The 14176-nt window shown below is 39.6% G+C and overlaps 1 protein-coding gene across 1 annotated transcript; it reads left to right on the top strand.

Annotated features, from left to right (window-relative positions):
* The first annotated feature begins 13139 nt into the window (after window positions 1-13139).
* LOC143540920 (anther-specific protein SF18-like) lies at window positions 13140-14176 on the top strand. Its single transcript, XM_077033876.1, has 2 exons — window positions 13140-13203; window positions 13397-14176. The coding sequence occupies exons 1-2, from the start codon at window positions 13140-13142 to the stop codon at window positions 13768-13770; spliced, it is 438 nt and encodes a 145-aa protein (XP_076889991.1). The 3' UTR covers window positions 13771-14176.

The following is a 14176-nucleotide window of genomic DNA, read 5'->3' as shown; positions in this document are numbered from 1 at the left end:
CCTAATAGTTAGGTTGATTACTTGGTTTATGGGATTGGGAAATTACCGGGTGTCACATTCTCCCCCCGTTAGGAGAATTTAGTCCCGAAATTTAGGAGGTGTCGCTGGTAGGAGCTATTCTTTGGAAGAGGTATGGGTACTTTTTGCGCATTTGGTCTTCTCTTTCCCAAGTGAATTCAGGTCCACGCTTTGAGTTCCATTGAACCTTTACTAACTTGATTCGGCTTCTTCGCAACTTTTGTTCTTTCCAATCGGTTACTGCTATAGGCTCTTCCACGAAGTGTAGCTGTTTGTCGATATGAACCTCGTCCAATGGTAAAATTAACGTTTCATCAGATAAGCACTTCTTGAGGTTGGACACATGAAACGTGTCGTGAACTCCACTAAGTTCGGCGGGTAAATGGAGTTTATAAGCAACTGGACCGATCCTTTCCAGGATCTCAAATGGTCCGATGTATCGCGGATTTAACTTTCCTCGCTTGCCGAAACGGGGGACTCCCTTCCATGGAGAGACTTTCAAAAGTACTCTATCCCCTACTTGAAATTCCAACGGTTTTCTTCTCACATCTGCATAGCTTTTCTGTCTGTCGCGCGCTGCCTTAAGGCGATCCCGTATCTGGAAAATTTTGTCCGTCGTTTCTTGGATCAATTCTGGACCAGTCATTTGCTTGTCACCTACTTCAGCCCAACACAGTGGGGACCTACACTTGCGCCCATACAAGGCTTCAAATGGCGCAGCCTTGAGGCTTGTGTGATAACTGTTATTGTATGAAAATTCAACCAATGGGAGATGAGTATCCCAGCTACCCCCGAAATCGATTGCGCACGCGCGCAACATATCTTCTAATGTTTGAATGGTTCGCTCGCTTTGTCCATCCGTTTGGGGATGATAAGCCGTACTCATGTCAAGACGAGTACCTAAAGCCCCTTGTAACGATCTCCAAAATCTTGAGGTGAAACGACTATCTCTATCAGAAATGATGGATACCGGAACTCCGTGTTTTGAAACTACTTCTCGAATATACAATCGGGCTAACTTTTCCATCTTATCGGTTTCCTTGATCGGCAGGAAGTGTGCTGACTTAGTTAGCCGGTCTACAATAACCCAAATCGTGTTGTAACCCCCAGGTGTCCTTGGCAGTTTGGTAATGAAGTCCATGGAGATTTGTTCCCACTTCCACATGGGAATTTCTGGCTGTTGAAGCAACCCCGACGGTTTCTGGTATTCAGCCTTCACCTTCGAACACGTCAGGCACTTACTGACATACGTCGCGATGTCGCCCTTTAGATTGGGCCACCAATACAGCGCTTTAACATCTTGGTACATCTTGTCTGCGCCAGGATGTACGGAATACCGCGTTTTGTGAGCTTCGCTTAACACTTGCTCGCGCAATCCTCCTTTGAGAGGGACCCATATGCGGTTAGCAAAATATCGAGTGTCGTTCTCTTTGAGCTCCAAATTCTTAATCATACCCCCAAGGGATTCGTTCTTGACAAACTCTGATTTCAAGGCTTCTTGTTGAGCTTCTCGGATGCGGGTAGTGAGGTCTGCGCGAATGGTCAATCTTAGAGCCTTAACTCGTAGCGTCTTTGCTCGCTCTTTCCTACTTAAAGCGTCTGCTACCACATTCGCCTTTCCAGGATGATACTTTATTTCACAATCATAATCATTCAATAATTCAACCCATCTTCGTTGCCTCATGTTTAAATCCTTTTGATCAAATATATGTTGAAGGCTTTTGTGATCCGTAAAAATCAAACACTTTGTACCATAAAGATAATGGAGCCAAATCTTTAGCGCGAAAACAACTGCTCCAAGTTCCAGATCATGCGTTGTATAATTCCTTTCATTGGCCTTGAGTTGACGAGAGGCATACGCTATGACTTTGTTTCTCTGCATAAGGACACATCCGAGTCCTTGATGTGAAGCGTCGCAGTAGACGACGATGTCGTCCGTCCCCTCGGGTAGCGACAAAATTGGCGCACTACATAACTTTTGCTTTAACATTTGAAACGCTGCTTCCTGGTTTTCGCCCCAATCAAACTTCTTATCTTTCTGAGTTAGCGCAGTCAGAGGTAAAGCTATCTTGGAGAAGTTCTCAATGAAACGTCGATAGTAGCCAGCTAGTCCTAGGAATTGCCTCACCTCAGTTGGTGTTTTTGGCGTTTCCCAATTCTCGATGGCTTTGACCTGGGAAGGATCGACGTGTATTCCTTTCTCGTTTACAACGTGACCGAGAAAGTGAACCTCTCTAAGCCAAAACTCACATTTAGAAAACTTTGCATACAACTTTTCTTTCTTCAGCATTTCCAAAATTAATCTCAGATGTTGTTCATGCTCAGCTCTGGTTCGGGAGTAAACCAGAATATCATCTATAAATACAATCACAAACTTATCCAAGTATGGTTTGCACACACGGTTCATCAGATCCATGAATACAGCCGGCGCATTAGTTAGCCCGAAAGGCATCACTAAGAACTCATAATGGCCGTATATAGTTCGGAAGGCTGTCTTCGGCACGTCTTCCTCATGGACCCTAAGTTGGTGGTAACCTGACCGTAGATCTATCTTCGAGTAATAACTGGATCCCTGCAACTGATCAAATAAGTCGTCAATCCTCGGTAAGGGGTACCGATTCTTGACTGTCAGCTTGTTCAGTTCCCTGTAGTCAATACACATTCTAAATGAACCATCATTCTTCTTTATAAAAAGTACTGGAGCTCCCCAGGGTGAAAAGCTTGGGCGTATGAAGCCCTTATCCAATAGTTCCTGCAACTGATTGGATAGCTCTTGCATCTCAGATGGAGCTAGTCGATAGGGTGCTCGAGCTACTGGTGCGGCTCCTGGAACCAAGTCGATTCGAAACTCGACTTGTCGCGGTGGCGGTAATCCGGGCAAATCTTCAGGGAAAACTTCTGGAAATTCGCGCACCACTGGTAAGTCTTCAATCTTTCGCTCATCTCCTTTCTTCTCTACTACGTGCGCCAGGAAGGCGTAGCATCCTTTCCTCAGGCACTTGCGCGCCTTTAGACACGAAATGAGTTTTATCGCAACTCCACTTCTTTCCCCTTGAATTACTAAGGTTTCCCCGCTCCACAGTGGGATCCTAACTTGCTTCTCATGGCAAATAATTTCCGCGTGGTTCTCGACTAACCAATCCATGCCTACCACAATGTCAAAGCTTCCCAAGTCTATTGGCAATAAGTTAATATTGAATCCGTGACCTCCCATGACCAATACACATTGCTCAGTCCTCTCGTTCGCGCGTATCTGCCTACCATTGGCTAGTTCTATAGTATAAGGCGTGTCTAGCCTACTGGTTGCTAGGCGTAGGGAGTTTTTAAACTCAGTGGATATGAAACTTAGGTCAGCGCTAGAATCAAATAAGACAGATGCAAAATGGTCGTTAAGTAGAAACGTACCGGTTACCACATTCGGTTCTTCTTTTGCTTCGCCCGCGCTGATCACAAAGGCTCTCCCGCGAGCTTGGTTTCTCTTTTGCGGGCAATCCCGACTGAAATGTCCTGGCTTCCCGCATGCGTAGCAGTTGTCGTTTGCCCCAGCTTCCTTCTGGCAGTTTATCGCCTTGTGCCCTGGTCTGCTACATTTGGCGCATACGATGCTTGCGCATTCACCCTCGTGGTGATACTTGCATCTGCTGCACCATGGGCGAGGCCCATTGTACCCTTTTCGTGATGGCTCCAGAGCTTGTATCGCGTAAGCCCTTACGCTCTCCTGTTTCTTGAATGGTGGTTGCTTGGAGTCGGACCCTCGGTGGTGAGAGTTCCATTTTCTCTTGGGGTCAGAAGTTCGCTGCTCGTTCCCGCGCGAGGTCAACATGCCCGCACGGACCGTATCTCTTGTAAGAGTGATGGCCCGCGCCACTGCCTCATCAAAGGTTGGAGGCGCTGCGGCATTGAGCGGAACCCTGATAACATGGGGTAACCCAAAGATATACCTCTCTATCTTTTTCTCCTCCGTGTTCGCCATATCCGGCACCATCTGGCAAAGTTCGTTGAATCGGTTGTTGTAGGCGTCGATATCAGTTCCTATCATGGTGTGGTTCCAAAATTCCTGCTGTAGACTCTGAATTTCGGCGCGAGAGCAGAACTTTTTCATCATCATTTCCTTCAGCTCCTCCCAGGTCTTGTGGAGAGCAACTTCTCGTCCCAATGTTTTCACTTGAAGCTTCCACCAAGACGAGGCCGCTTCTTGAAACATGCAGGTCGCGTAAAGGACCTTTTGATTTTCACTACACCCGCTAATGGAGAGAACCGTCTCCATTTTGTCGATCCAGTTGTAGAGCCCAATGGCCCCTTCGGTGCCCTTGAATGGCCAAGGCTTACAGGCCATAAATGTCTTATAGGAGCATCCTTTGTCCAAAGCTCCTGATTCGGGTTCTGGGGTTTCGGTCTCTTGACGACCCTGACTTGATTCGGCCTTGCTGGCCTCATGCGTTGCGATCGCCTGTGCGATTATTTCTGCGAGTTCCTCGGGTGTCATGGTAATTCCCTTGGCTCTGGTTGGAGGCATTCTCGTTTTTCTTAAAAGAGAACGAAAATATATCAACTTAGCGCATGTACCCTGAGCACATAATGTTCTTATCCCTAGTGTTCACTAGACATTGTGTGACCCGTGTTCCTAAGTGTGTGTTATTTTTCTTTAAAACAAATATTTCATGCGATTCCCCTACGGTTATAGTCTAGGTTAAAACTTCTTTCCTAGTTCGCTATAACCAGTGCTCTGATACCAATCTGTCACACCCGTCCCTAAACGGCGGAAACAGCCGGGCGCGAGCGAGTGGGAATTGATAATCAAGCACGGGTCATTGCAAACATTCAAATATATTTTCCATTGCGCATGAAATGTCTAGTACAAAATACATTACATTGTTTAGAATTACATATAAAAACATCCACATAAGAAAAACGTTGAAGATTTCCGCGCCATATCCCCTTACACGGCGGGAACAACCACGCGTGTGGAAGGGATAGAACTAAAATCTTCCAAAAACCATTTTTATAGATGTTCTGCGTGAAGTGCTCTATGTGTGACTCCTTACGCTACTAATTATCACCTGAAAGACACGTAAAAACATTTGAATCAGTATAAACTGAGTGAGTTCACAAGTTTTGGTGACTTGATAAATCGTATTGCATCATATCCTTGATAAAACCATATTGAAACATATTTCTGTTAACATCGTTAAAACATATGCTTGATAAAACCGTATTGAAACATATTTCTGATAACACCATTAAAACATATGCTTGATAAAACCGTCCCGCGGGTTACGCGCGGACATTTCTGAAAACCGGGCTCGTCCATGCAAAGTGGCGCTGCCACTACGAGCTAAAACAATACCGTCCCGCGGGTTACGCGCGGACGTTGTGCTCGGAAAACTAGGCGCTCGTCCATGCAAAGAGGTGCGACCCCTACGAGCGGGCTTTGCAGCCAGTAGTACTACCCCATGACCATACTAGGCACTCGTCTATGCAAAGAGGTGCGACCCCTACGAGTGGGTTGATCAAACACAGCAGTCCCTACCCTTAGAGTTCCATGACGAAGTGATCACTTTCTAAATCTTGCGCACTCACATTGAAAACCAAGATAAACATCATGAACAGATAATCGTTTGCATTGCTTGTAAATATACCATGATAAAACATAATTTAAATACGTGTCCCTCGCCCCGAAAACAGTTTAAAAACAGTGAAAATAGGGGCTGTGAGACTCACCTGTGATTCTTGTTAAGTGATGGTTTAGAGAGAGATTAAACGAGATTCGGGTTTCCTGATGTTAGCCTCGAAATTGGAAGTCTAGAGATGGAACTGGAAACGGATGCTTGGGAGATGGTTAGTGCAGAATTACAGGTTTAAGAGAGGAGTTTGAAGTGTGTTTGTGTGATATTTTTATTCAAGAATTGATACTTATTTATAGGCAAATTCAAGGGAACACAATCCCTTGATTTAGGGGATTGAAATCTTATTTATATTGGGTGTAATGATGACAAGGTATGGGGTTTATTATTATTTATTTTAGGGATGGGGGTGATGATCCTAAGGAGTGGTTATAAAGATTCTGATGGATTTGACAGTACATGCAGGACTGTGGTTGGTGAGAGTAGGTGCGGCTGACAGCTGACATTTCGTGCTACAGTATACTTTTCCTGGTACTGTTGTCAGTGTGCAGTCAAAAGGTAAAAATCTCTGAAACACGCAACTGGTTCATTCTGGGCGGGGGTAATCCCCTTACATCTGAAGAATAGACTAAGTGTTTTGTGCGTGTAGCCTTGCGCGTATAGCCTTCTGCGTGAAGGCCATTTCTTTGAACGTTGTGGGTCCGGCGGCTCCATTTGGTCTTCGCGCAAGCGTCCTTGTAACGAATCCTGCGCGTATCACTGCGCAGGTGTCCTTATAAGGAATCCTGCGAGTCCATCTGGCTCTGCTGGAACCAGCGTTCTCAGAGTTTATTAACAGGGTGAACTTTTGGATTTAAGCGAGAAGGTGGTTGGTTTCTGTGCAGACGTTCATGCGTAAAGGGTTTAGTTTTAAGGTGTCCCGCGGGGATTCTTCCCGCAGGTGTCGCACATAACTCCTTTTTATTTGATGCGGGTAGGTGCGTAACCTTCTCGTAGTCAGGGACGTTGAGTTTCATTTGTAGATTCTCCATGAGGTCTTGGTATTTCAACATAGTGATCAGTTATGTTGAAGTCAATTCCATCTTGGAGCTTCACACAAACTAGCTCTCAATATTCCCGCCATGCGGGGAGGTTAGTTCCCTTTTACCGCGTGCGCATAAATGATTTGATTATTGAAGAGGTATGCACCCGCCTTAGCATCAAGCGGGGCGGCTAACCCATTAGACAAACGACATGAAATTAAGTTATGAAAACACAAAACATCCGCGCATGGCGCATATAACATATGCCCGCGCTGATCCTAACATGGCGCGCATCGCATCCGCGCATGGCGCATATAACATATGCCCGCGCTGATCCTAACATGGCGCGCATCGCATCCGCGCATGGCGCATATAACATATGCCCGCGCTGATCCTAACATGGCGCGCATCGCATCCGCGCATGGCGCATATAACATATGCCCGCGCTGATAATGGCGCGCATAACATCCACAATCTCCTAATAGTTAGGTTGATTACTTGGTTTATGGGATTGGGAAATTACCGGGTGTCACACATATTAACCAACCAAACACATGATAGGGATTCTCAAACATTCCATTCCATTCCAATTCCAATTCATATTCCAATTCCAAATCCTTTAAAAAAAGTCCATGAAGCGAACGCATTATTTTTTTTAGTATTTTCCTTAAGTTCATATATGCATGATGGATGGTAGTTTGGTTTGTTAGGGATTGAAGTGCTTAGATAAGTCTCGTTTCTTAATTTATATCCGTCTAAATTATATCACTAATTAGGTATATATCCTAACATTGTTGTCCAACAACATAGGTCATGGTGATTCGTTCTTTCAAGTAATATTAACATACGATTTCTACATGTGCTTTTTCATGATTTAATAAAATGAATAAGTTAAGTTTTATAAATTGTTTTATGTGAAGTTCAATAAAGTTGAAGAGTTTATGAAGTTTGTTTTGTGTACTTTCAATAAAGTTTGCCCATCGTTTCCGTGGGTATACCAATAGATATAATTAAACTTGTAGAGAAAAGATCCAATACAATAATGTCTTAACGTATAACAGGTACGCGAAATCATTTTTTCACGAATCAATCAATGAAATCACATTCAAAAATCTCGGAATCGTCAATACATATCCAATTATTGGTTCACGGAAGAGAACAGTTTTAGATGGTTAATCGATCAATTTTTCACTTTTTTTTCACGAAACCCGTTTTTGAGCGGTTTAGGTTTTTTCGCTGCGCGCTTTAGTTTTTGTGAGCATTTTCTAAGCGTTTTAGGTTTTTGCCTTTAAGCGTCTCGCGTACCTATCGTACGCTAAGACATTAGAGTACAGTAACTGCACCCTAAACTTGTATGTGTAAATTAAAAACCCAATCCTAGTAATGCAATTTTCTTTTCTAGCTTTTGTTATTCTTTTTAATACATAAAGCAGTTCGGAAAAAATCTTTGTATTTAAGGATAGATCTCAAAAGATCCATGGCTTGCAAAATTCAAAGCATAATTAACACATTAATTATTTATAAAATGTATTAGAAATATTAAAACTGATAAATCAATAATTCTTCATAAAGTTGACAATTTTAGACCATGTTTTTATACAAGTGATCAATAATTCTTTATGCATATATATAACACAAGAATAGAAAAATTTATCAGAATGAGGTTTTGGCATTTTAATTATGAGATTTTTTTTTCCTAAAATGGGGTTTGGGTAAAGAGTAACATGCTAAGGGCTGTTCATGAGCCGAGCCAAACCATGCAAAGGCTTACTCGTTGCTTGGCTCCTTTGCAACCGAACTGCTAAAATTCGAATCGAGCGAAAATCGAAACAAGCCAAAATCGAATCGAGCTTTTTTCGATCGAACAACGAGCAATTTTCGAACATTATTTATTTCTTTTTCACTCTAAAAATTTCAATAGAAACAAGTTTTAAGGGTGTAAATAATATATTTTGTAAACAAATTAATGGTTTTTAGACAAATGTATGATGTGTTGTAGATTTTTATGAGAAACAAGTTTAAACTGAGATATAATGAATATGTAAACAAAGCTCCAGTATATTGAAAACTTGAACCAAACAAATGAAACTATAAAGTTGACAGAATAGGAAAATTTTTAAAGAGTATATTCTTTTTTACTTATATTTTATGTGTGTTGTCTATATTTTTGTTCATATATAATCATACATAAAATAAATTAAAAATATTCGAACCGAACCGAACTAAACCGAGCAGACCTTTGATCGTTGCTTGGCTTGTTTACAAGCCGAACCGAGCAGAGCTGCTCGTTTACAATCGAGCAAACATTTTCCGAGCAGTTTTCGAGTGAGTGGCGAGCGAGTTCGAGCTAGAAGTGGTTTGAACATGCTCTACAGGTCTTTTCTTCTTTACAAATGTTGGCACAAATGCTGAAATGCATAATTCAAAAGCAGGTTCAGCTCCAAGAATTTGAAAAAAAAAAATTGGGTCGAAGGCGAAAAATATTTTAGGCCTAAAGTAAATAAGAGTATTTTGTTGGGTTTAAACAATTTAATTTTTAAATTGGGTTCCTTGATTATGATTTGGGTTGTTTAAAAAACTAATGTATAAAAATAGGCTAAAACATGTTTCAAACGAGGCTAGAACCCACAGCCTTTGGGTTGAAAGTTACACCCCTTAGGCAAGCACACCCGTGCTTAAGTATACACGATCGTGCTTGTCGTAGTCATAACAAATGGCCTAACGACTCGTCAAATTTATCTTTTCTAAAACAGTCTTGACTCTATGCATGCACATGATTAAGAGAGCACGATCGTGTTGACTTTTGTTGACCGCATTGTCTTGACCGTGTTTTCTAAGGTTGTCTTGACTCTATGGATGCTCTTGAGGAGAGTCTGACTTTGACTCTTGTTGACTTTGACTCCTGCTGACTTTGGGGATTGTGTAGTAGTTACAACTATATTCTAAACTACATAATTTTATATAAATTGAACTTGTAGTAGTATCTAATTTCTTTTTTCCTTAATATTTTGCTATACATTTTGTGTAAAACGAAAATTGTATATAAAATAAAGTATTTTATTTTTGTACCGTAAGATATATGTGTGATGTATAGTATCAGTGCCGTACCATTACATGACAAACTGATCGACTCAGGCCAAAAAACATTGATATTGGTATCTGTATTACTATATTACTATAGACCAGATGTCGTCGGTATAGCCTTTAGCGATGGCATATCATCACAGAATGTTTCATCGCATTCTCTACGCTAGAAGGAGAAAGGGCTGTCACAAAATTGGTCGTTGCTATAGTTAACCTTTTAGCGTCGCATTCTCTACGCTAAAAGGAGAAAACGTCACAGAATTGGTTGTTGCATCATCACATAATGTTTCATCGCATTCTCTACGCTAGGAGAAAAGGTCGTCACAAAATTGGTCGTTGCTATAGTTAACCTTTTAGCGTCGCATTCTCTACGCTAGAAGGAGAAAAGGTCGTCACAAATTTGGTTGTTGCATTCTCTATCCTTTTAGCGACATGTAGTCGTTATATGGTCAACCCAGTAGATTTTTCTATTTAAAAGCTATGATTTTTTCAAGGACTAAACCAATTTATCATGATTTCATTCTTTTGGTGGATAGTTTCTTCCAGTTCATTTAATTTTTATACTTTTCAAGTTTTTTGTGCCAGCTAAATTTTAATCTCCTAGTCGGAGAGCTTATTTGACGTTGTATAGTTAGATTTTTAAGTTTATTTTATAAAATGCTAAAAGTTAACGTCTGTTTTAGAAATAAATAAAAAAATAAAAGTCGGTCAAAATGTTTATTTTCATAACTTTCTTTAACATAGTACGTACGACAAATTGATTTGAGTAACCTAAACAACTTATTATTGAAGGAATTAATTAAGATTAAACTTACAAACAATCTATTGATAAAGAATTCAATCAAAGGGATGGTGAAGAGTAGTTTGGCTTGTTAGGGACTAAAGTATTTAGATAGGTCTGGTTTCTTAATTTTATCCGTCTAATTCATATTGCTAATTAGGTAATTATCCTAACATCCAACAACATATGTCATGGTAATTCATTCTTTATGGTAATATTAACAAGCGACTTCTACACGTGTTTTTCACTATTTATTTAAGAATATTAATAATTCTTATATAATTGTTCTTGCTTGTAAATGTGTTATTCACATATTTAGGGATGTGCACGTTTCAGTTCGGTTATTAACATAAACCGAAACCTATAAAACTTTGAAACTAGAATATAAAACTTTGCATGATCCTGACGTTTAAATGTGCCAACCATTAGCTTTTGTAAAAAAAATGGTTTAGATGCTGACGAATTACGTTGTTATTTGTAATTATTAAGTAAGAAAGTTGCGACAAAATGGTGCATCGGAATTGTGTCAAGAGGAATTTCCAACGAGTGTTTTCCCAACATGCACATTGTTTTGGAATTGCTAGTTGTGTTCTTTGTGACGCTTTTCCGACGCAATCTTACACCACAAGCCTATCAGTTTTCTAGTATTGCTTCTATAAGACTATGTGTAGTGGAGGGGTTACAAATTGGGCGAATTGCGACATGTGACGCCCAGCCCGCAAAGGGTATGAATTAATTTTGGGGGTGTAATGGTGTTGTAGGTTAATATATACATGTATATATATATACACACACACTACACACAAACATATATAATAATAATATTTAATTATTATTTTCACCACATTTCGCCCGACAAAGGCCCCCTCCCCCCCTTCCCTTATCGCCCCACATTTCACCGGGAGGCGGTGTTCTAGCCCCTATCGCTCAAAAATCGTCCCAACAATTAGCCCAGTACAGGTGGCCTAAAATAAATTGGTTTAGTCCTTGAAAAATACATTTTTATTTGTTCTTATAACTAGTCATGTGAACGTTATGTCTACCATTAAAATCTCATATTTTTGTTATAGATTTTACATGTTTCTTTTGAATATTCATTTTTATGAAAGGAAAATAAACACAAGTTTGATATGCAATTTACGAAGTTGTTACATAAGTTTGATATGGAAAAATACGCACATGTGGAGGGACCTATTTCACACGTTAATTCATATAACATTTCCAAATAATATTTTATAAAATGTGGTTTTTATTATTGTTTATATTTACAATGCTAAACTTATAACTAAATAAGTTTTTAAATAATAATCATGTGTGTTTTAAAAAGGAATCTTGGATTTTAATAATACCTATTGAATGGTATTGACCGGTAATAATCTCTATTCATTTTATTGACACTGGCGGTCCCAAATTCAAAAAAGTTGGCCCTCAATGTCCTCCGTTAAAAAGAACTTAACGACGTTATACATTTTTTCGAATTTCAAACTCAATTTTTAGGGCTATTAATTGGAACAAAGATACGAGTGGAATGTATAAAACTTAGCTCCAAACAATGATCCAAACGACTTGATTTTGGTTAATTGTAAGTTTAAACACCCGAATTGAAGCATTGTTTCGTCATTTTGAAGCACTGTTTCGAACTAAGGTTTACATCAGTCGACTCGTAGCCTCCTAACGATCAAAAGCCCTGAAACATTGGTTTGAAATTCAGAATCGTTAAGTCATATTTAATGGGGGACCATTGGGGGACAACTTTTTTGAATTTGGGACCGCTAGTGGCGATAAAATGAATAAGGATTATTATCAGCCAATACCATTTAATAGAGATTAATAAAATCTAATATTCCTTTTAAAAATGGAAGTTCTTTCGAGTCTAGCAATATAGAAGGTGGGAGGCTCGTGCGGAAGCCCTTCCCACCCTTCTATGTTCTATTTTGAGGATTCAGCTTAAAGTTGGAGAGTACATGAATTTCGTGTTGTATATTTTTTAATAAAGTTAGCTCTTTGTTAGAACGTAAATCCTAAAACTCAAGCCAAGCTCTCATGATCTATGTAGTGCAATATTCTAAGCATTTGGCGAGCCCAAAATTAAGCGGTTTTCTCTTGTGATAGAAGAAACGATCATGTTTTCGATTCTCTCCTTATTTATTCGTTTTCATGGATTACAAACAGTCAAACACATATAGTAAATGTTGTGATAGTTGAATGGAGTGCCTAAAAACCATTTCCTAGTCATGTAATTTTCATTTCTTGCTTTTGCTAGTTACATTAATATATAAAGCCGTTCAGGAAAAAAAAAATCTTGTAGTTAAACATAGATATTACAAGATCTTTTGCTTGCCAAAATTCTAAGCATATTTAGACCATTTATTACAAGTGATGAATAATTCTTCATATAAATTTATGCATAACACAACAACGGAAATTGAGGTTTTACAAGAATATAATCCCATACGTGAGGTATTTTAGGCATTTTGATCTGATATTATTTATGTTAATTTGTTAAGGATTTTGGTTCAACTTAACTTCCACACTTATGTCCTTGAAACTACAATTTTCATCTTGTATAAATACCTCATCGTCACGCCGTATTATTCACTCAACTCGAAAATGGCAAACAATTCAGTTTCGTACTTAGTATTCGTGTTGCTTGTCTTTGTTCTCGCAATCTCAGGTGCTTGATCATTCTTATTATTTCTCACTACTATCATGGTTGTAAAAGTCGCTACGTGTGGTTTAGTCCACTCATATTATTATCTCATTGTTTTTTATTAAGAAATGGAGAACACATATAAATTTTGAAGCTTCATATATAAGTTATAATAATTATTTATATTATTTAATGTTGACTTTAATGATGTGAACAGAAATTGCAACTGTCAAAGGAAAAATATGTGAAAAGCCTAGTAAAACTTGGTTTGGAGAATGCAAAGACTCAGACAAATGTGACAAGAAGTGCATAGAATGGGAGGGTGCAAAGCATGGGGCTTGTCATCAACGTGAAGCCAAATACATGTGTTTTTGCTACTTTGATTGTGACCCCAAGAAGAACCCGGGGCCACCAGCAAAGACTCCTCCATCCGCAGGTGGCGAAGGAGACGCACCACCTCCAGGTGTCCCTGCTCCACCAAATGGCGACCCTCCAGCAGGTGGTGAAGGAGGTGGGGCGCCTCCACCAGCTGAAGGAGGTGGGGCCCCTCCGCCAGCTGAAGGAGGCGGCGGTGGGGCACCTCCTGCTTAAACGAGAAAGTGCAAAGTGTTGAACATTGGGTCGAACTCATCCAACATCCTCAAATAGAAAACATTTATATGATTATGATGAATAAGTAAATAAATTGTAATTTGGGTTTGAGTTCAATAATAAGTATAATAAATGTGCTTCCTATTTACATTTGTATGACTATATTATTAATCAATTTATGTTCGTATTTTTTATGATACATATAGTTGATGTAGTGTTATTTCATCTAATTTTGCTACTAACTTTTTAAAATTGGCAAATCAGTGTTTGATTAATTACCTTTTGTTTGATCTATTTTGTTCACATGAGAAATATCGGGCTATAAGAAATTAGAAATACCCAGCAACATATCAAATTGAAGGTTGATCGCAATCGAGTCTCAAGACGAAATTTCGCAAATTTATAT

The sequence above is a fragment of the Bidens hawaiensis genome, unplaced genomic scaffold (assembly GCF_021521415.1).
Source record: "Bidens hawaiensis isolate Kalapana, Puna unplaced genomic scaffold, B.hawaiensis_p1.1 tig00012385_1, whole genome shotgun sequence".
Classification (NCBI taxonomy): domain Eukaryota; kingdom Viridiplantae; phylum Streptophyta; class Magnoliopsida; order Asterales; family Asteraceae; genus Bidens; species Bidens hawaiensis.
Note: the sequence above shows the minus strand (reverse complement) of the source record. Positions and strands in the feature narration are given on the sequence as shown.